We start from the raw sequence: 24160 nt of genomic DNA on the forward strand, positions 1-24160 counted from the left end.
CTCTTTTTGACTCGTGCAGTATACAGGTCCTCAATGGAAGGCAGGTTGGTAGTAATTGTTTTTTTCTACAGTTCTAATTATCCTCTGAAGTCTGTGTCTGTCTTGTTGGGTTGCAGAACCAAACCAGACAGTTATAGAGGTGCAGATGACAGACTGGTGGATTATTACTGTGTAAGGCCAGGATTCTTAAAAATTTGTTGGTGTAGTCAATAACGCCTAATAAAGACCTTTTCACTTAGGATTTTAAAAAGTTTTCCACTGGTGTATTTTAATAATCTCCACTTCCTCTACTGTCTGTCACTTTGTATATAACCTCAGTATTTTTATTCTGATGAAGGATGGGAATTAAAGCTTGCAGTCAAGAAAAAAATCATCATCCACAAAGCTGGATCTGGTTTTATTACTGAAATACTCAGGGGGATGTGCATAGTTATCCCATAATGACCTCATGGAATGTTAGCCCAAATGTTCCATTTGGTTAATTATAAGTACTTATTAAGACTAATGAGCAGGGACCTGGCCAGGACAGATTACAGTCTTGGGTCACCAGCCCATTGGTTTTTCAAGACCTTACTTGTTGCATCAGAAGAATGAACTGTGGGGTAGAAAGCTCATGGAGCCCTCAGAACTAAATTCCAGGATTTTCCTAAAGCAGAAATGGCATTATTGATGAAGTGGATTCCACAGCCAAAGGATAAGTGGAAGATCCCATACTTAGGGACCAGATGATGTAATAAGGCTTTAACCACTGCCATGACATCAGTCTTCCATGTAGGAAAGGCTTCCATTCCTTTAGGAAGCACACTCACGCAAACATATTTGTAGCCTCTTGATGATGGCAACTCCATAAAATCCAATTATAGGCCCCCAAAGGGTCAAAAAGGATAGCCCAACCTATGTGGAGGAAGTGCCACTGCCTATATTATTCGTTAGGCATAGAGTACAAATAGCAGTCACGGCCATAATGGCCTGATTTAATCTCAGTGTAAACCAAAGGACTGAATTTGATGCTTCATAGCTTAACGCTGTAGGTGTTACTCATGCCAAAAGAGACAGCCATCTACAAACACCCACAGGCCTGAGTATCTACCCAACAGTCAAATGTCTTTTCTTCCTTTTCCATTAGTCCTGGGGTCAGCAATCCATGGCTCTGGAGCCACATGTGGCTCTTTCATCTCTCTGCTGCGGCTCCCTGTTGCCGATCAGCACCACAATTGATAGGGCTTTCAATTAGGATAGGTAGAGGAATTATTATTAAAAATATTATTATAAAATTAAATGCCACAGGACATAATATTAATTTTAATAACACAAAAACAGTTGCAAAAATAGAACATCTCAATGGCAGAATAATCAGAGAGGCCACTGAAATAGAGAAAAGACCATATTGTATGAATAAACGTGATGACACTTCCTGTCTGCCTACTATTTGGAAACCTGCTCTCATAGACAGACGAATCTTAACACAAAATATAAATATAATATAGATCAAAGATTCATCCTAATGCCTGTGTTGCCACCATTTCCAGCATAATTTATCCATTAACCCACAACCAAGCAACAGCGCTTCCACCCAATCAAAATACAGCTATGTCATCAGCCAATCAGAATACAACAACACTGTCGACCAATCAGAATACACCTTTGCCTCTTTTCAAAGAAAAACGTCAGTTACGATCACACAGTTTGCCCATAAACACCAAACCGAGAACTTCAGCCAGAAGATGACGAATGTGATTTCGTCAAAACGTCACTACTACCCTTTTAAGGATATGTTTACAATTACACGGGAAGAAACCCGAGATATTAACTGTACACACACACATACACACACACACACACACGTGTGTGTGTGTGTGTGTGTGTGTGTGTGTGTGTACAGTTAATATCTCGGGTTTCTTCCCGTGTAATTGTAAACATACAATTACTACCCTTTTAAGGATATGTTTACAATTACACGGGAAGAAACCCGAGATATTAACTGTACACACATATATACCCATGAAAACTTACATATATATATATATATATAAAATATATGTTTTTCCTCTAGCCAGGTTTTTCCTACGAAACCAAGGTTTTTTCTGCAGCCCTAGCTCAGTAGAATCACATCCACTTGATATATATATGAATGACACACACTGTTTCAACATGACATTTTTAGATGAAACAATCGCAAGGCTGAAACAATATTGCTGAATTAATCAGAAATCTTAACCTGGAAGGGATCTCTGCACTGATTTTCTTTGCCACTTGGGGTCACCATTCTCTTGATGATATATCTGTTTTTTAAACTATGACACACAAGTACATGTTTAAAAAAAGCTTTTAAAAAAAAATAACATTCTCGGGTCAAACCATTTACAAACGCCAATGGTTTTTTTCCTTCTTATGTGGGGCAGGGGGTGTTAAATTAAACAGCTTTTCTGTAAACTCCAGAGCTCATGCCCATTAGAAGGGTTGGCTCTGGGTTTTCCCTAAAGTATTGTTTTTGTTGCTCTTTGATGATGGAACGTTCCTCAATGTACTGAAGCTTGTGAATCCCCTGTTGACATCATCCTTAGAAGTAGTGCAGAGATTTTATGCGCCCTGTAAAAGTTAACTATTTTTAGCCCCGTGGAAGATGAGAGTCATGCAGATGGAAATAAATATATAAATAAACTTTTCTTGCTGATGAATAGGAAGGACCGCCACTTACTGATCATGTATTGATTATTACATAGATGTGATTTATCTCAAAAGGAAGGAATGGATGAGACCGAAACAGGAGATGCAGTCCCCTGCAATTGTGGTCCTCGACTTATGACCACTATTGATCCCCAAATTTCTGTTGCTAAGTGAGACATTTGTTAAGTGCCCAGTTTTGTGATCATTCTTGCCACACTTTTCAAGTGAATCACTGCAATCATTAAGTTAGTAACACCGTTGTTAAGTGAGCCTGGCTTCCCCATTGACTTTGCTTGTCGGAAGGTTGCAAAAGGGGATCGCATGATCCCAGGGCGCTGTGACCGTCATAAGTATGAGTCAGTTATCAAGTGTCTGAATTTTGATCATGTAACTAATGGTTGTGGGTGTGAAAAATGGTCATAGGTCAAATTTTTCAGTGCCGTTGTAACTTTGAATGGTCACTAAATGAACAGATGTAAGTCAAGGTCTACCTGCATGTCATTTGAGATTCTAGAGAGCACAAAGATGTTTATGGAGCAGTTTGTGGATGACTTTATTTAAATATATTTTGTCCGTGATTACTAATCTTGGACAATGAATCACTCTATTGGACCCAGGGCAAAGGGGTGCAAATTATAAAACACACATATAGCCAGTTTGGTCTAGTGGTTAAGGCACCATGCTAGAAAATGGGAGACCGTGAGTTCAATTCCCACCTTAGCTGTGAAAGTTAGTTAGGTAAATTTAGTCCAATCACTCACCCTCTCTGCCCAACTCACAGGGCTGCTGCTGTGGGGAAAACAGGAGGACGAAGTTGTATGGGTATGTTCATCCCCTTGAGTTATTTGAAAAATAATAAAGGTAGAATACAAAGAAACAAATATATGATATCATAATACAAAGAGCATGATTTGCATTATTGCATCTTACATGTTTGGACAGATGAACAAAAAGATGGGTTTTGTATCATGACAGCACTGTGGGTCATCGTTTCTATGCTATCATGATTACTTGAGAATGTCTATTGTATTACCGTAGGAGAGTTTGAAGTGTGTTTAGGAATCATAATTAGTTCATTTGGGCCAAAGAATAATCATTATCGGGGGGGGGGGAACCCACATGAATGCTTAGATGATGTCCCAGAATTCTCAGGAAAGTCCCATGTTTATTGATTTATGAATTAATATTATGGAAATTAACCAATCTGGTTTATTCAATAAATCATGATAAAACAAGCCATGGTTTAATACTATATGAATTAGACCAAAATGAAATTTATTTCTTGAAGGTACAATTTGTGAAAATTATTATTTTTAAGGGGTACGTTTTAAATTAATTTATAATTAACTCCAGATCATTAATTCATCATTAAATCATTCATGGTAAATTCAAGTCCTTTTTATGATGGCTATGTAGCCAAAATACAAGACTCGTCAGAGCTCAATCTGAATAACATGTTCACATGCTAAACTAATCCTTTAATATTATTTTCCTTGATTTTGACTTCATGCGTTTTGTGAACTCAATCATTATATGTAAACCACACTTTATAATATAAAATGAACAGTGAATCCAACTAACTGTGCATTATTCAATAAACAATAATTATCAAATTCACAGTCAATTCATATACCTAACAATCCTTGTATCTGAGAGAAGCCCTAGACTTTCAGAAATGTGTGCGTGTGTGTGTATCAGGGGTGAAATTCAGCAGGTTCTGGAGTACTGATAGTGGAAATTTTGAGTAGTTCAGAGAACTGGCAAATAACACCTCTGGCTGGCCCCAGAGTGGGGTGGGAATGGAGATTTTGCAGTATCCTTCCCCTGGAGTGGGGAGAGAATGGAGATCCTTGCGATGTCCACCAAGCCACGCTCACAGAATTGGTAGGGAAAAATTTTGGATTTCACCCAGAGGTGGGTTCTACTTTCCTTTACTACCAGTTTGCAATGGGGCCGCACGTGCACTCGCTCACTTCTCTCTTGCATGCATGCACTCTTTTGTGCAAGTACAGAAGCTTCTGCGCATGCACAGAAGCATTTTCATGACATCGGGGTCAGTGGGCGGAGCCTCCCGCCAATTTTACTACGGGTTCTATAGAACCGGTGCGAACCGGGGGGGCAACCCACCACTGATTGCACCCCTGATATATATAGAGAGGGAGGGAGGGGAGGGGGAGAGGGAGAGAGAGGGAGAGAGAGAGAGAGAGAGAGAGGGAGGGAGGGAGATTTTATAAAGCCATATTTGCAGCTTCTTGTTGGTTCTGATTTTCGAAGTTTAAGTGTTAATTTTGATCATTTTTTCTGTCTTCCTTACTTCCTTTTTTACTGCTTTGGGTGTCAAAGGAAGTACAAAATTCTGGTTCTTGTTCTTCTCAACCATTGTTACATCATGCTATGGTAGTGTATCTTTGATGTCATCTCTCCATCTTCTTCTGGCTCGTATTCTTTGACCTTCTCTTTTTGTATAAGCCTTGTATGGTATGGAATCCCAATTCTGATCATTACAGAGGTAAAATGGCATAAAGCAATAGTGGTATTTATTTATTGTATTTATTTGTTTATTAAATGCATGTGGCTGCCTATCTCAGATACATGACTGAGTGACTAACAATTAAAAACAAAATAAAGACAGTCAGCAAAACTGAAAACAACATAAAGAAGCCACCCAAGCAATAGCACATAACAGACTTCCCAAATCAATATAACCAAGAAACAGGCACCCAGCTTTACCAGGGTCCTGAATTTGTCAAATTTAGGACCCTGGTAAAGTGGGTGCCTCGTGAAGTCTTGCCAAAAACCAGCAAGATCAGGAGAGGTCTGATATCTTGGGGTTGGGGGTAGATGTTCCAGAGTAGCAGTAGCTTTGAAGAAATGACTAGGTCCTAAGAAGGACTGAAAGAAAACACACATTTAGAAAGAAATCTAAGGATGAGGGAGGGTGAGAATCCAAAAGCACACAATTTCCCTGTCACCATAGGGATATTTAGACAACTGCAAAAGAAAACAGAGAAAATTAAAGCAGATGATGAAGAGGGAGACAGGACCATGTTATTCTGGATGGTTTTTAATAATATATTAAATAGTTTAAATAATAATATTTTAATAATAATACAAGAAAGCAGAGGAATACCGTATAAGGCAGCGGCCTCAAACTACTCCACTGCTCTTCTTCTCTAAGGTAAGGGCCTTTCCTAATGATTGAATTAAAATGTTATTCATCATCCTTGAGCATAGCATGAAACCAGGCCTATGTATTATTTGTTCTCTCTACTGCCAGCCCTGATCCTAGATCCTGTGTCCAACTGATCTGAGTTGCTGTCATAGGGTGGTCTCCTGGTTAATGAGTTGGTCACTTATTATAGGCAAAAAGATTGTTTTCCCCTTCAGGTCCTGCAGGTGTCCACCCAAACAGCTAGGAAAACATTCCCCCTTCAGAACACCATCATAGAAATAGGGATAAGTGTCACTTCAGGGATCTGCTTGGACTTTTTTTTAGGAACCTGCCCTTCTTCTTCCAATCTCCCATAGGAATCTTCCATACAAAATTGATATAAAATAAAAAAATACCTCAGGGGACACAGCCAGTGAAGAGGGAGGAAATCCTGCCAGCTATCAAGCATCTCCAAATAGCAGTGAAACTGATTAGCTGCTGGAAAAATAGGGAGAGGGGGAATATGGAAGAATTATTGACAGATACATCTTAAAGTGGCATATAACAACCCAAATCTCGCTGTGTATTTCTGATTATCTTCTGCAGTGAAGAAAGCTGGGGCAGATAAAAGCTTAAGGGGAACCTTTTTTCCCCCTAGAATAGTTTTAAAGCAAAATTGCAAAACGGCCCCTTTGCTGCCTCAAATAAAATATTGGAGCCCTTCTTTGAAGTCTTCTATTTTATTGCTTCTATTTTATTTATAAAAACTGGGAGACCTTCCCCCTACCCAAGTATAGCAGCACTCAGAGATAGCTAGAGTAGTGATGCATGGGTACTACAAAAGCAAAGAAACCAGGATTGTTAGTGAATTTCTCCCAAGTGGGAGAAACATTTCTTGTTGTAACCAAATTCTTCACGTCTTCCTTTTACCCTAGGAAATAGAAGGCACTTAAGGTCAAAGGGCTTTTGAGGGTGCCTAATTACCTAAAGAAGGGCTGTCTTGGCAACTTTAAGGCTTCTGGACTTCAACTCCCGGAATTCCCATGTTCACAAATCTTAAAAGTTGCCAACATTGGACACCTTGGTCTAAAGCAATAGGTAAAACTGGGCTCATTCCAGCAAGCAGGTTTTTAGTGTGTGAAGAGTAAGTTCTGTTCTGTTCCTCAGTCATTTTGTCATAAAAGTATATTATCTCCTCCTCCTCCATAACGTTTTATATTTTGCTTCCTTCCCACACCATGTATAAAATTGTAGTAAAGCAAAGGAGAAATTCTTTAAGTACATTTAAAACCAGTGCTTTAAAGAATTAAAAGTATTTGAAGTATTTGAAACTAGTATTTTTCAATCTTGGCAATGGAAAGATGTATGGACTTCAATTCCCAGCCTGTCTGGGGAATTCTGGGAGTTGAAGTCCACACATCGTTAAGTTGCCATGTTTGAAAAACATGGTTTAAACAATTTATTGAACTGTCCATGGCAGCATGCATTCCTGTTCCTGTGTATCTCTCAAACCTCTGGATTTGTATGAGGCAAAGGTCCTTCTCCAGGCTATAGCAGAGTGTTAGAAATAATCCAAGAAGGCAATTCTACAGGCCTTTTCTATTTCCCTATTGCTCTTCCAAAAAACTATGAGATAAGGCCAGGCTCCATGTAATTTCTTACATTTTAGAAAAATACATGAATGCCAAGTTTAGAACATTTTATTATAGTTAGTCTTTGGGACACAGAGAATGTGACTACAATTTTCTTTTTTGTCCAGTAGGATAGGGTAGGGTAGGGTAGGGTAGGGTAGGGTAGGATAGGATAGGATAGGATAGGATAGGATAGGATAGGATAGGATAGGATAGGATAGGATAATATAATTCTTTATTGGCCAAGTGTGATTAGACACACAGGGAATTTGTCTTAGGTGCATATGTTCTCAGCGTACATAAGGAGAATAAAATACATTCATCAAGAATAAAATGATACAACACTTTGTGATAGTCAAGGTTACTAATAAGCTATCAAATCGTACTAGGAAACAAATAAAAACAATATAATTGAAAGATACAAGCAACATGGTTATAGTAATAAGTGGGAAGAGATAGATACTAGTAAGGAAGAGAAAAATAATAGTAATAATACAGTGTTAGTACATTATTTGACAGTGTTGTGAGAATTAGTTGTTAAGCAGAGTGATGGCATTTGGGAAAAAACTGTCCTTGTGTCTAGTTGTTTTGGTGTGCAGTGCCCTGCAGCGTCTTTTTGAGGGTAGAAGTTGAAACAATTTATGTCCAAGATGTGAGGGGTCTATAGATAAACTTGTATAGTAATAGAATATATGGGACCAATGGTAATATCAGTTACAAATTGATTAATTCTTCAAAATCTCCTTTTCTGTTATTTATTAGTCAATATTCCTAAACTGTTGGTACTCTAGTCACTAGAGTACAGCAGTATCCACAGGAAGAAGCTAAAAAAAAAAAAAAAAAGGCCAGAATTGCAGAAGCAGTCTCACAGTGCAAGCCCCACCCCTTTTGTATTTCATATTCATTTCCAACATTTTGGCTTTTTTGAGCCTCCAGATTTCATTAACACAGTATGCTATTTTTTCCCAGGTTTCTTTTATGGCCCAGCATCTTCAGGGCTCTCTGGAACCCACTCCCCTAATTATAACTTTTTCAAGCCACTTGACTCTCAACACAATGTTTCTTTTGCAAAGTTGCACACTGCAAAGTTCTTTGGTCAATCAAGGGACTTATTTTTTGGTTTAACATGGGGGTGGGGAATTGTTCCCTCTCAAGTCACCGTATTGTGCAACAGGAATGTCTGAATCATCCAACCACACACATTGTAAAGATGTGAAGACTTATCTTCCCTCTGCAGAGATTGAGAGTGTTCTGAAAAACCAGAACCTTGACCACCAAGAGTTGGAGAGAGGGATAAGCAACCTTAGATTCTCAGACTACACTTTACAAGATTTAAACAAAATAACAAATTTAAATCTCTGGAAAGACTTATTTGTCCATATCCCACACTCCAATACAGGCATCCTCAAACTACGGCCCGTGGGCCAGATACGGCCCACCAATGCAAAGTATCCGGCCCGCGGAGTAGTGGGATTCAGCCCCTACCCCTCACCCCACCCCTCACCGTCGGCCTTATCTTCCAGCGATCATCCACTCCAGTTGCACTTTTGGTTAGTTATTTTACTGGTTGAGCTGCACTGCTGATCATATGCTGCTGTTGAAGGTAAGGCCGAAGGGTGGGGGAGAGGGCCAGCAGGATGATCTCGCCAGTGCAGCCACATGATCCAGGGTAGAGTGAGTAGGGGAGGGGTTGTTGCTGGCTTGAAAAGCAGCTGCCAGCATGTAAAGTAGTGCTTTAAAAGTCTTTAAAATGCTTTTAAAACATATTTATAACAGCCTTTCAGGATGCTTTTCACTGCCATATGATCCAGGGTGGGTGGGTTGAATAGGGGAGGGGCTGCTTTTAAAGTAGCCCTTTAAACGTGGGTGGGTGGGGGACATGTCTCCTAGCTTTTTCAAAATCAGCTGAAGTTGACTAACACTAATTCAAATGCAACTTCAGTATAATGCTTGAAGGAGAATTCACCCACTGCTTTGATTCTTGCCATATATAAAGTACATCTACCAAATTGGTTGCTGAACAATTTTGGTAGAAATTAATGTGTGTGTATACTCATGCACAAGTGTGGCAAAAAGCAAATCAGTTTGTGAATTCTCCTCCAGGCTTAAAAGACCTTTAGCCCTGTAATCCCAAATAATTAAAAAAAGAAGGCTGGTCTCCTATCCTTTCCCTGGCTGCCTCCACTGCTGGCAGGCACTCACAGGTCATCTGAAACATATGATCAAGAGTTATTTTGAATGAAATACTGTTTGTTTTATTCTTTTTTTTTAATGGCCTATTTTAAGGAGCCTGAAGCTGCTGTTGTAATCAAGTTAGGCAAGTGGCAAGAAAGTTTGCACTCTTTTTCCCTTTTGGGAGGGGGTGTCTTAAGTAAATAGATTCCTTGGGTTGAGCAAGCATAGCAAGGACAAAGGCAAAATGGACTGCTAAATTGGCCATGCCCACCCAGTCACATGACCACCTAGCCACACCCACTCAGCTGGTCTGGCCCCCCAACAATCTGAGGGACTGAGGAATTGGCCCCCTGTTCAAAAAGTTTGAGGACCCCTGCTCTAATAGAAGAGGCAGAAAAAGAAAGGATAAAACAAATGGGGGAGGGGGGAAGAACTGCTACCTATTTGGAGTTCTAGTTTTAGTCAATGACAAAATTGTATCCTCCAATATTATACCTCTAAATAAGAGACTAGCCATATTGCTGGACCCGAAGGCCAGATTGGTAGCCTGGCAGGGTGTAGGGTAACAATGCTTAACCTGTTATGATAGGTGGAAAAATGGGACCAATGACCTTAAAACCATTGTTGCCAGCTTCAAATGGCCATGGAAAATGAGAAACGTTGAGCAATCATATGCAGGTCAGTGGTGGGTTCTAACCGGCTTTACCACCGGTTCTCTTTGTGCACGCGCTTCGCGCGCAATCGCCTCTTCGGTCGCACGCTTTGCTTGCATGCGCGCCAAATTTGTGCTCCGCGCAAGCGCGTTGTGAATCAGCCCAGCTGAGGTGCGGCAATCCGCTCTGCCACAACTCTCAGCTGGGCGAAAAAAGCCAAAATAAAAGGTAGGAATACCGCCGGGGTGGGTGGGAGGGCCCAGCTCCCGAAGAAAGGGAACCAGTTCGGTGACGTAATAGTGTCACCACTACCGGATCGGTCAAACCGGGCCGAACCGGGAGGAACCCACCACTGATGCAGGTTGCTATTTTTTCTATTGAAAATAGAATTTGGTGAGGTGGTTAAGACATCAGGCTGGAAACAGCTGGACTATGAGTTCTATATACTCCCATCTTAGGCACAAAGTCATCTTGGTGACCTTGGGCCAGTCACTTTCTTTCTGCCCCAGGAAGGAGGCAAATGGCTGTGCATGTCTGAAAATCTTTGCCAAGAAAATTTCAGGTAATTTGTGAGAATTAGACACAATTGAAGGGAAGGGGGGAAAAAGGGATAGAGAAGAACCAGTCACTAGGAAAAGGGGAAAGCAAAGTATCAGGAAAAGCAGGCAGGTGCATCAACATCTTTACCTAGGCCTACTAAGAAGATTCCCGATTGACCTAAGCAACAGAGTAATTGAAATGTACCCAATTCACTTGGGAATGAGCCTCAATGAATACAGAACAATTTAAATTTTTGAGTAGGCATATCTGAATGCTGCTTATTTCATTGATCTCCTTTGACCTTTTTTTGTATACTTTGGGGGGAGGGCTGTATTATCCTTGTTATGCATGTTTTTTATTGCTATATTTTTTCTATAAATGCTTTCCTAAAACCACTTTTTCAGTATATTCTCTAAAAGACACAATCAGCTCATAAAATAGCAGATTTCCTGGTATAGTTTCACAGCATTATTGCAAAATGTTACGCTTTTTGTGTGCAGGAAACTAGCTAATTAGCTTCTTGTTGGCTTGAGAAAATAAAACGATGGGGTGGAGGGTAAAATGTTGCATTTTACAGAATCTGCCATTTTAATTCCATCTTCTGGCAAGCCAGCTACAAATGAGTGAAAACCCAAATATCAATATTCAAACCAATCTTGTCTCCCTTCCCAGCATATATTTTTTAAATACCCCTTGCACCCTTTCCATACTTAAGACAAAATCCAGGCTACAATTTCAGGAGGGCCGTAACTTTTTATGATTTACTCATCGAGAAGCCGGAGAGCTGAAATGTAACCAATTCATTTATGAGCGACCCTTATGGATGCTGTGCAATTTAATTTTTGAGCTGTGCAAGCCCTTTCACAAGACAGTGATCTATCTACGAAGGGGTAGAAGGGGTATAATTTTTAACATGGTTCAAAGTTCTCCTATGAGTACGTTTTGGAGATGGAAGTATATTCCCTTTGATCATAGGGAGAAACTTTTGAAACCATCATACTTTCCTGTAAGTTTTATGCTGACCTCCGCCCTCGGCTTAATTAAACCGCCCACCTAAACCCAAATTCCCCGGTTATTTTTTATTTTATTTTATTTTTTTTGCAGTGATTATTTTCGGACTCAAAACGATTCTAGTCCTTGATACCAATTCAGGCACGGCGCACTGTGTAAGCTACCCAAAATGGTTGGATCGAGATGCTTATCTAGTGAATGAATAAGATTTGCATATGTTTGCCCTGTCATGGATTACTGTCTATGAAAGAAGGCGCGGGATAAACCAGTTTTGGTGACTCGGGTTTGAAATAAATTCCTGCCTGCCCCCCCCCTTTTCACACATGTGTAGTCGTCCTCAGTCTTCAAATTTTTACTGACCGAAAGGGGTGTGGTGTGGTGTGGTGTGGTGTGGTGGGGTGTGGTGTTCCCTTCCCTTCCCTTCCCCTCCACCCCACCCCCCCTACTCCGGCGTCCTTCTCTCTCCTTTTATGGAGCAGGCGCGCGCGCCCCCACCCCGCCTTTTCTCAAGGGAGTGACGCCAAATTCTCTATCTACAAATAGAGAGGAAAAGCCCTGGATAGAGAAATGTACGCTAACAAGTACGCCCCCCACAAACGATGGACTTAAAAGCAAGCCGAACCTTCAATCCTGAAGTTGCTAGTAAATGTACGACGCCTTCTTTTTCCTAATTTTAAGGGGGAGTGTTGCAATTTCCCCCTCGTCCCTTCTCTTGCTGTCGAATGAGCTCCTCCCCTTCCATTATGGGAGAAGAGGCTGAGCAATTACGGAAACGAGACCGGTGCTATTGTTCCACCCACCCTCCTCCTCCCTCCTCCCCTCCCCCCCCACCTTTGGTATATCTTGTTGATTCGAGGAAGCTAAAAATTAAAATGGCCCTTAAAGTGAGATAAAGAATTGAGGGAAGGAATCCGCACTGAACGATTTCAAGGACTCAGCGGTGCTTAGGAAAGTAGAAAACATGTCCGGAGCAACAGAGGAATTGAAATGTACCCAATTCACTTGGGAATGAATTTAAATTTTTGAGTAGGCATATCTGAATGCTGCTTATTTCATTGATCTCCTTTGACCTTTTTTTGTATACTTTGGAGGGAGGGCTGTATTATCCATCAAATTAAATTAAATCAAATTAAACTGAGATAAATCTTTGTCCCAGAAGCGTGGAAGATTTATGGCACTACTAAGTACAGTGTGTGTGTGTGTGTGTGTGTGTGTGTGTATATATGTGTGTGTGTGTGTGTGTGTATATGTGTGTGTGTATATGTGTGTGTGTGTATATATATATACATATATACACACACATATACACACACACACACACACACACACACACACACACACACACACACATATATATATATATATATATATATATATATATATATATATATATGCGCCATGTCTTTGAATGATGCGTGCGTGCACCTCAAGTTACTGCACTTTTTGAGATTCCTTTTAAAAGATGGTGGATTTTTAAAACAGCCCTGGAGAAAGTTACTGATTTAGAAACTTGTTATGGGAAGTGAGAAAAGCTCATTTAACCTGGTAAGCGTTCACCTTATTCACAAACTAGCTTTTGTACAAATCAACCCAATAACATTAGTTTAGGATTTACTATGGGTGGCAATACCTAGCTAGGCAAATTAGGTAAATTGTAGTTAAATGAATGCATATGAGAATATGCCCCCCCCACATTGTCTCTTGTACCTATCCATGCAGAGACGTGTCCTGCCAACTAATTTTCTCCCTTGTTTCAGCAAATGTCATATTGATTTAAGCACTGTGCTATTGAGCAGTGCAGAAAGGCATTTAGAATCTTAACTTTCATTAAAGAAATGGTTAAAAGAGTCACATAACTTTTGAAAGTGAAAAGTTAAGGAAAGTGGGGGGAAATGTAAATGAAGAAAAAAATGCAAAGAAGGTAAAAGAAAAGGGAAAGGAAAGGTTATAAAGGAGTAAATTCCCATCTTCTAAACATCAGTTACAAGTATATATTTTATCCACTCTCCCTAAAGGTATATAATTTATTTCCATAATGTATCATTTTTAATCATCAGATCCATAAATCATGAGGTTTGGGGTTTTTTTTAAGTAAAAAGTATATAAGGGGTTGCCATTCACTGTATGTAGTTATTGTCCTTTCTCTAAATTGATTTTGCCATCTTTACTAATTCTGTCACCTTCACCAGCCATTCCTCTGATATATTTCAGGATCTTTAGAATGGCTCTTTAGTGATATCAAATTCTGACATCTCTATAGCTAATGCCACTAATAACTTTTACACCTTCAGCCCAAAGCTGAGATAGACTTAAAAGCATCCTTTGAGGTCCCTAAACCAAAATGGCATTCTCTTAACTGAGTCTATCTAAAGGCAGCCTGAAGATCTTTACACTTTCTGAGCCTTTATTGACTGTTACATTGGTGTTGTTTTTGCTGACACAAGGATGCTGAGGAAAGGGCTTAAGAGGACTCATTACTTTTAAGAAGAGACCAGTACAGCATCTTGCTGCTACCAGCAGATATACTGGTAATAGCAAGAATTTCCTTTCAAATCTTTTTTACTTCTCATGCTGCTGTATAATTCTCACCATACATAGAGGAAGTATTCTTTTTGTTTTTCTATTATAAGTAGGCATGATTGAAACTCAGGTAAATGAAGATCATATTGAGGACACACTATGTGGTAGTTTTTTGACCGTAAAGGAGAAAGAGCATGTGGAGGGAGGTCAGAAAAAGTCAAGATGGCAACTATGATCATGCAATTGGACCCCCACTGCTTGTTTACCTGGACTGCATGCAACACATCTAAACAAGGGGTTGTTTAACCCCCACTCCAATCCCTGAGAATGCCTCTGAAAAATTACTTTTAGGGTTTTTTTCCCCTTAAGGGCTGCAGAGAGCCAAATGTAAACAACACACATGCATCCACACAAAACACATTATATTTTTGCTTTTTAGGCAGTTGGTGCCTTGAGGAGCTGTTACTGTGAAATCAGACTCAGCAGCCTGATTGTTCATCATGTGAGGTTTGTCCATTGATAGTAATCAGCCGATTTCCACATCTTGACGTGGAAGTTTGACGGTGCTAGTTTGACGTGCCAAGGCTCCTTTCAAGAAAGAGACTTTCAAGAAGCTGTTTCAATGGGATTATATTTTAATCCTGCCTTTATTTTTATATAAATAACTCAAGATGGCAAACACACCAAACATTTCCTCCTTCTATCCCCACAAAAACAATCTTGTGAGAGAAAGTGATTGGATTAAAGTCATCAGCTGGCTTTCATGCCTAAAGCAGGACTGGAACCCACAATTTCCTGGTTTCTAGCCTGGTGTCTTAACCAGTATTCTTACCCAAGCTAAAGAATGGTGCATTATGTTATTTTAGAATAATTAAATTATCTCATCTGTTCTGTGTTGATTTGCAGTGTACCTGTGCAAGAACTTTTCAATAGTGTGTATAGTACTTTGTGACTTCACTTTAGCCCCCATCCTGCTATGCTTTATGTTAAAATCCAGCATACCTAGATTAGATAGCTGTACTAGTTTGTGACACTCTATGTTGCTTGATTCAGCTGAAAACTATCCTAACATGAAAGTTACTGTCCCCATATTGTGCCTGGGCTGCTGGTGGATTTTTGACTTATCTTCATGGAAATGAATTACAAAGTTTAACAAATTTTATATATCTTGTATCTATGTATGTATCTTATGGTATATTGTATGGAGAGGAGTTTCTATACTGTTACAGGATATGAATAATTTAATATTCATAATTTACACATAATCTATGGAATACAAGGAAAACCTTAACATCAATACAAGTAATGCAAGTTAAGGCCAACTCATTTATTTGTTAAGCATACTTTTATGAAAAGCAGTCAAAAGGTCTCAAAGCATCATACATAAGAAAAAATAGAGTTGAAAACATAACAAAGGCAATGCCATTGGAATACAACAATAACATATTAGTAAGTAAGCACATGGCTTGAGTCCAAATAGTTAAGGTATGGAATAATATGGGTTGCAATTTTTGTTATTAGATTATCACTTGGAAAAAAAACCCTAGCATTTCCAAATATAAGATCACACAACATTATCAAATTTTTGAATAACTTCGTGTGCTGTTAAGCCTCAATGGGCAAATTATTCAATTTCAACCAAAACAAAACATCATATTAGGGCTTTGCAAGATATATTTAATTTAATTTAATTTAATTTATCATATTTCTATGCCTCCCAACTCCCAAGGGACTCTGGGCGGCTTACAGCAAAAATAATGTGAACAATATGAAGTTTTATGAAGATTTACTGGGATATAATTATCTTTTGTTATATTGATCGACTGAAGTATAAACCAGGCAACCAATTTAGCTTTTTCTGCCTCATGTTGTACAAACTCAGGAATTTGTGTTGAATACAGTAAACCACAAGTTAAAGTCTGGGAGAGTCAGACATTGTTTCCAGTGAGGTTTGAGCCTATGCAGGATTGCCCTTTAATGTTCTATTTGTAAGAGAATTCTCCAGATTTTGGAATTTCAGCACTGAGATATTGATCAAGTGAGTGGGTGGAGGTGTTGGTTAGATTTTAATATCATTGCACAAAAATCTAATCCTACCCTTAAAGTGCAAGCCCTAATAGATTTTAATGGAGTTTATTTCAGAGTTACACAGAATTACAGTGTTACAATGTGAGGTGGACTGATCTGTCTGGGTATTATCTAAAGGCCCAGATAAATAGTCATAGTTTGCAACCTTGCAATGAAGTCTCCTGTGCTCAGATACAATCCCCACCCTTGCTTTGTGTTCTGAAACACTCTTTATTCCGCTCAAGAAAATCAAGCTTATAAACTGGGCATCCTTCACTTTTAATCCAATTTTTTTTTTTAAATCACGTGCAGTTCACAAAGGAATAGATGGTCAGATAGAAGAAGGAAGAAGACAGCTGGCAGTGAGTCTTATTGGATAAGAAAGAGGGTTTCTTATCCAAATTAACAGGTAGCAACCTCTAGATAGGGTCTCTTCTTCAGCAGGGACTATTTTGCAGTTGACTATCTTACAACTAACTAACTTGCAAATAAGCTTGGTTTAATTGCTCCCTCTAGCAAGCGGAACTAATTTGCAATTGACTAATTGAAGTGACCCCACTCGCATTTTTTTAAGCCGTCTCGGAGAGGCGGCTTAAAACCCCCAAATGTTGCTCCAGCTAAGCTAGCGAACGTCAAAGGAGGCAGCGCAGCGCAGCGGATAAGCGCACCGCCTGGAATGATGAGAAGCTGACCAGCAGCGTCCCGAGCCCTCCGTTCCTAAGCGTTGTCCCTCTGTCGCCGGGCGAGGAACTGGACCACGCGGTTCTGCCCATTTTCTGCAGCCTCGTCGAGAGGGAGGCGCCCGTAATAGTTCGGCAGGTCCAGGCGAGCTCCCCCGGAGACCAGTACCTGCAAAGTATCCAGAAAGCCCTCGCGGGCAGCATCGTGGACCGGCAGGGAGCCGGTGGAAGGGTCCGGCACATTGGGATTCGCTTTTCTCTCCAACAACAGCTCAGCCACTTTGGGGTTCCCCAGTTTCATGACCTGGAGGGGGAAAGAAAGGAAAGGTGTTGTCAGGCGATCCCTGGCGCAACTCTCCATCCATGGTTTGGGCTTGTCCCCGAGAGCCGATTTCGAGCTTAACTAAGCAAAAAGTATGGATTTAACCACAGCTGCGAGTTGATCCCTTTCTAGACTCAGTCCTTCATTTTGAAGTTACGGCATCTCTATTCGGTGTGTGTGTAGGGGGGATCCATAATTTTGGCTGAAGGATCTTTGGAATAACTAGAAAATCCAGGACAGAGCAGGAGCATGACCAGAAGATATTCTCCGCGTTGACCCACACTCACAAAAAGCCCTTAAGGCAGAGATCACAACACAAAGACACCATCGCAAGAGATTCCAGCGTTGGGGATACTGTGTGCGCCTCAACCTGGCGAATTACTTCTCCGTGTAAGTAGGCAAGAGACAACCTCAAACCAATCTTGGCTGACCTCAAAAAGCTAAGAAGGAATGAAGTACCGTAGTTAATGCACGGATGGGAGACCACCAGGAAAAACCAAACAAACCTAGGGCTAGGGGCCAGACTAAAGCTGTGGCTGCATGCGACAGTGTGGAAAAAAACACTAGGCATTACGATTTGCATTACCTATACTGCTCTTGTTCAAGAAGGCAATCTATATATATAAAAGCGAAAACCACTCACACATTAATCACGAAATCTCCAGCACCGTAAAGCCTACAAGCTTGAAATTTGCCACGTATTTTCCTCTTGGTTTCTAGGTGCTCACTAAGAAAGGATTTTTCAAAATGACCACCAAAGCATTAGTATTTCCTATATTATTATAACAATATAATAGAGAAGGGGGATAGGAGAGGAACTATGGGGCCAGCCTGAGAGAGAGAAGGGGAGTGGAGGGGATCTATGGGGCCAGCCTGAGGGAGAGGAAAGGAGAGGAAAGGAGAGGCTTCTGTGGGGCAAGCCTGAGGAGAGAAGGGGAGAGGAGAGGATCTATGGGGCCAGCCTGAGAGAGAGAAGGGGAGTGGAGGGAATCTATGGGGCCAGCCTGAGGGAAAGAAGGGGAGAGGAGAGAATCTATGGGGCAAGCCTGAGGTAGAGAAGGGGAGAGAGGATCGGATCTATGGGGCCAGCCTGAGGGAGAGAAGGGGAGAGGAGGGAATCTATGGGGCCAGCCTGAGAGAGAGGAAAGGAGAGGCTTCTGTGGGGCTAGCCTGAGGAGAGAAGGGGAGAGGAGAGGATCTATGGGGCAAGCCTGAGAGAGAGAAGGGGAGTGGAGGGAATCTATGGGGCCAGCCTGAGGGAGAGGAAAGGAGCGGCTTCTGTGGGGCTAGCCTGAGGGAGAGAAGGGGAGAGGATCTATGGGGCAAGCCTGAGGGAGAGAAGGGGAGAGGAGAGGATCTATGGGGCCAGCCTGAGAGAGAGAAGGGGAGTGGAGGGAATCTATGGGGCCAGCCTGAGGGAGAGGAAAGGAGAGGCTTCTGTGGGGCTAGCCTGAGGGAGAGAAGGGGAGAGGAGAAGATCTATGGGGCAAGCCTGAGGGAGAGAAGGGGAGATGAGAGGCCGATCGTAACTATTCATTAATCTTCAAACTCTTAAGTATCGATTTATCAAGCCGGAGCACATAGTTTCGTAGCGAAGCACCGGCGTCCAGCTAGTAACAAATATAAAGACAATTTATACTTCTGCAGTGATCCAAGCTATGAAGTCTTATTTCTCAGCCAACAGATAGAGCATTGGGGCTCTGTTACCTTGTTGACATTTTGGATTACAAATCAATGTTTTTATAGTCATGGATTAGGGGAGCTGCGGCCCATCTCCCAATAGGCATCGGTTAGCTGTTCGAAGCAACAGTTTGTAGTGCTAAACTAAAGCAATCCTGATACTTCCCAGCATAAATCTCCAAGGATGCTCAGGAAGGCCTTTGCACCCACTTGGGACTCGATTGACAGCTTCTCTATTCAAAGCCAGGCATTCCCTCTAAATGGGAGTTATGACGCACACCATTTTCAAATACTGTACCTATTTTTACGTGGGGAAATCGCCGCGAAAAAATAAAGGAATGCCAGAACAAGTAATCGACTGGAAACACCTCCCTCCACGTGCGCGCAGGAGCGCACAAGTACACACACACACACACACACTTTCCTCGGGACGGTAAATTGATGTCTAATACAAGATATCCACTGGTTTACATTTGAAGGATCAATGGCGTTGTGTTACTATCCGAGAAGTTTTCTGGGATGATCGCTTTTATTCCCTCTTGTCTCCCAAACTTGGAAGTAGGAGCAAGAAGCCTGGGCCTGGGAGGAGTAATAGGAGAAAGAGCCTTGATAGTACAGTGGTTTAGTGCACCCTGTTATTAACACAGCTGCCTGCAATTTCTGCTAGTTCGAATCTCTCCAAGGCTCAAGGTTGACTCAGCCTTCCATCCTTTCTAAGGTAGGTGAAATGAGGACCCAGTTTGTGGGGGCAATAAGCTGACTTTGTATAAAACATACAAAAGAATGAAGGCTATTGCTTAACGCATTGTAAGCCGCCCTGAGTCTCCGGAGAAGGGCGGCATATAAATCAAATTAAAAAAAAAATATAAAAATAGACCGCTCAAAGCCTAACGTCGTTCAGAAAACTGGGAAAGAACCGTCGTCTAAACGACGTTAGGCTTTGAGAGGTCTATTTCTCCTCCCACGCCTCCTCCCCTCCTCCCTTCTTCTTCCTCGCCTATCCTCATTTCTCATTTCCACAAAAATCTCTCCTCCTTTCTCCAGTCCCCTCCACGTTCCGATCTAGGTGCGCTCAGGGGTTCTACAGCGAGAGGGTTGCGCAACTTGCCCTTGGCAGAGATGATCGCCAAGCCCCTTTTACCGACCGGTATCCATTTTCTCTCGCCCCACCGACGTTTCCGAAAGCTTTCCCTTCGATGCTCAATTCGAGCCCCCCCCCCCACATCCCGCTCCCTTCGGAGAGGACACCCTCCGGAGGAAACGGGAAGTGCGCCCCCTCCCGCGCGCCCCGCAGAACAGCCGAAGCGAAAACCGAGCCCCGTCCACGCTGCGCGCACTTCTACCTGAATCGCGCTCCTGCCATAAACGTTAAGCCCGTTGGGGTCGGAGCCACCGTCCAGCAGCCTTCGCAGTTCGGCTACGTTCCCTTCCGCGGCTGCTCGGCTTAGCCGGTCGGATGGAGTCATTCTGCTGGTTGCCTTTATCGGGCGATGTACTGCTCTGAGGGCTTAGTGCCACTGGGCAGCTTATCTCCCCCTCTCCCGGCCCGGGTTTTGATCTGATTGGCTGAACTCTTACATCCACAACCCCCCCCCCACTTCCCATAGGCACGCCTTAGAAACAGCAGCACACTAACTGAGTTTTTTTTTTTTTTGCGGGGAGGGGTTGTAACGGAGGAAGTTAAAGACTACCCTCTTTCCCGCTGTCCCCCCCCCCCCATCCCCGCCACCCCCGCTTTAATTTTGCGGCTCAGGAAACAGCAGCACGGCTGCTCTTGGCAAGCCCACGTGCCCTCTTGCACGTGGAAGGTCTGTAAAAACTAAGCTCCCCACCACCACCAGCAGGTGAACTCATATTCTTATAAATCCCCCTTCTTCCTAATTCCATAAATACGGAGGGTTCTTTTTTGTTGCTTGCTGCCTGTTCAACAAAGAAACAAACAATTTGGTTTGTTAAAATTTGGACTGGTGGGAGTCCAGGAAGAGAGGAGCACCCAGCCGTGGGGCTGATTATTTGGGGAACTCCTTGAAGATCCCCCTTTTAACTTTAAATTTTAATGACTCTTGTTTTAATTGCCTCTTAATATAATATTTATACACAGCTTTTATGTTTTTATCTTCTCCTTAAATGCCATCCAGATTTGCTCTGTGAGGGAGATGGATAGATAAATAGTTACTTTTTCACATGGACCGTAAGTAGAGCCTCTTTGGGTTCTGTGGTGTCAGGACATAATAAAAATCATCTGGTCCTTAGCAGTTTTTAAAAGCAGGTAAATACAACCTCGGATGAACAACAACATATGACATATTACACCATGTCACCATGTATTTTACAAAAAGAAATCCAAAATGGAGAAGCTGTGTGTGAAAAACTAAGCACACCCTTACTTCCATAGATATGCTTCCATAGGTATGAAGGTATGAAGAGGTGCTGCTAATCAAGTGCCCTTCATCAATTGATCATTATGACTTCCTGTATAAAAGCCAAATTTTAGGAGTTTGCTGGTCTCCAGCATTGAGGTTGTGTTAACAAAAGGGTTTCCTGCCTGGGCAGGGGGTTGGATTAGACTTCCAAGGTCCCCTCCAACTCTGTTATTGTGTTGAAACATCAGCAATGATCTTAGAGAAGCAACTGTTGCTGCCCATCAATCTGGGAAGAGTTATAAGATCATTTCCAAACAAGTTTAAGTCCATTATTCTACAGTGAGGAAGATTATTCAGAAGTGGAAAACATTCAAGACAGTTGCCAATTTTCCCAGGAGTGGATGTCCCAGCAAATTTACCCCAGACTGGGCAATGCTCAGAGAAATTGCAAAAAATCCAAGAGTTACATCTCAGACCCTACAGTTGGCATGTTAAATGTTCAAATTCGTGACAGTGCAATTGGAAAAAGGCTGAACAAGTATGATTTGCTCGGAAGGGTTGCCAAGGAGAAAGTCTCTTCTCTGTAAAAACAACAAGGCAGCACGGCTCAGGTTGCATCTGAACAAATCACAAGACTTCTAGAAAACTGATCTTTGGACAGATGAAACCAAAGTGGAGAAGTTTGGCCATAATGTACACGTTTGGTGAAAACCAAGCACAGTATATCAGCACAAACACCTCATACCAATTCTCAAGCACAGTGATGGCAGCGATAATTTGGGGGAGGGTGTTTGCAGCTACAGGATCTGGCACCTTGCAAGTTATTGAGTTGACCATGAACTCCTCTGTATACTAAAGTATTTGAGTCAAATGTGAGGCCATCTGTCCTACAGCTAAAGCTTGACTGACATTGAGTCATGCAACAGCACGATGAGCCCAAGCACACCAGGAAATCTGTAACAGAATGGCTGAATAGGAAAAGAATCAAGGTGTTGCAATGGCCCAGTCAAAGTCCAGACCTCAATCCAATTGAAATGCTGGGGCAGGATTTAAGAGACCTTTCCATAAACAAATGCCCCGAAATATCACTGAACTGAAGCAATGTTGTGAAGAAGAGTAAGCCAAAATTCTTCCACAACAATGTGAGAGGCTGAGAAAGTCATACAGAAAATGATTACTCCAAGTTATTGCTGCTAAAGGTGGAGCTACAAGCTATTGAATCATAAAGTGTACAGGTAGTCCTCAACTTAAAACAGTACATTTAGTGAGCGTTCAAAGTTAGAATAGTACTGAAAAAGGGACTTATGACCATTTTTCATATTTGTGACCATTGCGGCATCTCCATAATTTGTGATCAAAATTCAGATGCTTGGCAACTGATTCATATTTAAGATGGTTGCAGGGTCCTGCAGTCATGTGATCATTTTTTGTGACCATCTGACAAGCAAAGTCAATGGAGAAACCAGATTTACTTAACAACCTTGTTACTAATGTAACAACTGCAGTGAATCACTTAACAACTGTGGCAAGAAAGGTCATAAAATGGGGTAAAACTCAATTAACAAATGTCTCACTTGGCAATAGAGATTTTGGGCTGAATTGTGGTCATAAGTTGAGGACTATCTGCACTTGGTTTCTCAGTTTTGGGTTTCTTTTGGTAAAATGAATGATGACATGGTGTCAGGTGTTGTTGTTCATCTGTTACCTTATTTTAAAAAGTGCTAAGGACCAGATAATTTTTTTTTACTATGTCCTGATGCGTAAAATCATAGAACTCAAAGACGGTGTGCTTTCTTTTTCACATGACTGTAGATGTACTCAGCAACTACATGTGTCTGTTTGCACATGCTTCCCTGAATGAATACACATGCCTGTGTTCACATGACATTGGGAATTAAACTAATCATATTGGCTGGGGGGCTGCACCAAGAGAGGCTCATTCAATTTCATTGTACACATGTTGTGCATTGACAATAAAGGTTTGATTTGATTTGAAATTTCTCTGTTAGTGTGGTGCTTGATAGGAATAGGGCTGATCTGTCCCTTTTCTGAGAGCCAGGGGTTCCAGGGTTAAAAACTATTGGTTCACTTTCATCAAAGTTTCTTGCAAGAGCAATGCATCTAAACTGAGGCTCAGAAGGAAACTAGTCAAATTCAAGGGTGCTTCTTCCCACAGAAGTCAGGAAACAATTTTTTAAGTTGGTACTAGGGACTAACTCCAGGGCCCAAGAGTGGGGGTGGGTGGGTGACTTCCTCCTGTATTTATATTTATCTTCGCTGCTGGGGGGGCAGGGAGCTGCTCTGAGGTGGAGATGCCCAGAGATGCAAGTTCCTAACTGCAGAGCAAATCTGATCGACTTCTTTCACCTCCAAAGCATTCCCAAGACAATGAGCTGATGCATGGATTTCACTCATGAGATCTCAAAGCCAACTTCCATCCTTCCCACATCCTCTTCTGAGAAGCTTTTCTCTTCTGCTTCCAGTTAGGAAATCTAAGAATCTAAGACATGCTTGGCTCTCCACCAGTCTGAGTCAGCGAAGAATCAAGTGTTTCTAGAAGGAGCAGCAAATGAGCTCAGTAGCCACTCTTATGTTGATACAATTGGCTCGGCAAATAATGTACGTTTCTGTGAAGTAATGGCATAAGGAGGAGGACAATCAGTCCTGATCACAGTTGCTTTTTTTTTTTTTACTTTTTGG

At 41.6% G+C, this 24160-nt stretch overlaps 1 protein-coding gene across 1 annotated transcript; it reads right to left on the bottom strand.

Moving 5' to 3' along the window:
* Positions 1-15660: 15660 nt before the first annotated feature.
* Positions 15661-20639, bottom strand: LOC117661988 (cyclin-dependent kinase inhibitor 2A-like). The gene is made up of 2 exons (XM_034411261.3): positions 20441-20639; positions 15661-17399 (listed from the first exon to the last, which is right to left on the bottom strand). Exons 1-2 carry the CDS (start codon positions 20561-20563, stop codon positions 17133-17135), a joined length of 390 nt encoding a protein of 129 aa, XP_034267152.2. The 5' UTR covers positions 20564-20639; the 3' UTR covers positions 15661-17132.
* Positions 20640-24160: the final 3521 nt, after the last annotated feature.

This window comes from Pantherophis guttatus, chromosome 2, assembly GCF_059756535.1.
Source record: "Pantherophis guttatus breed Tessera chromosome 2, ASM5975653v1, whole genome shotgun sequence".
In the NCBI taxonomy this organism is placed as follows: Eukaryota; Metazoa; Chordata; class Lepidosauria; order Squamata; family Colubridae; genus Pantherophis; species Pantherophis guttatus.

Coding starts and splice junctions, on each gene's coding strand:
- LOC117661988 (XM_034411261.3), bottom strand. CDS start 20,563: ATGACTCCATCCGACCGGCTAAGCCGAGCAGCCGCGGAAGGGAACGTA. Junction 17,400..20,440: donor ATGGCAGGAGCGCGATTCAG/GTAGAAGTGCGC, acceptor TTCCCCCTCCAG/GTCATGAAACTGGGGAACCC.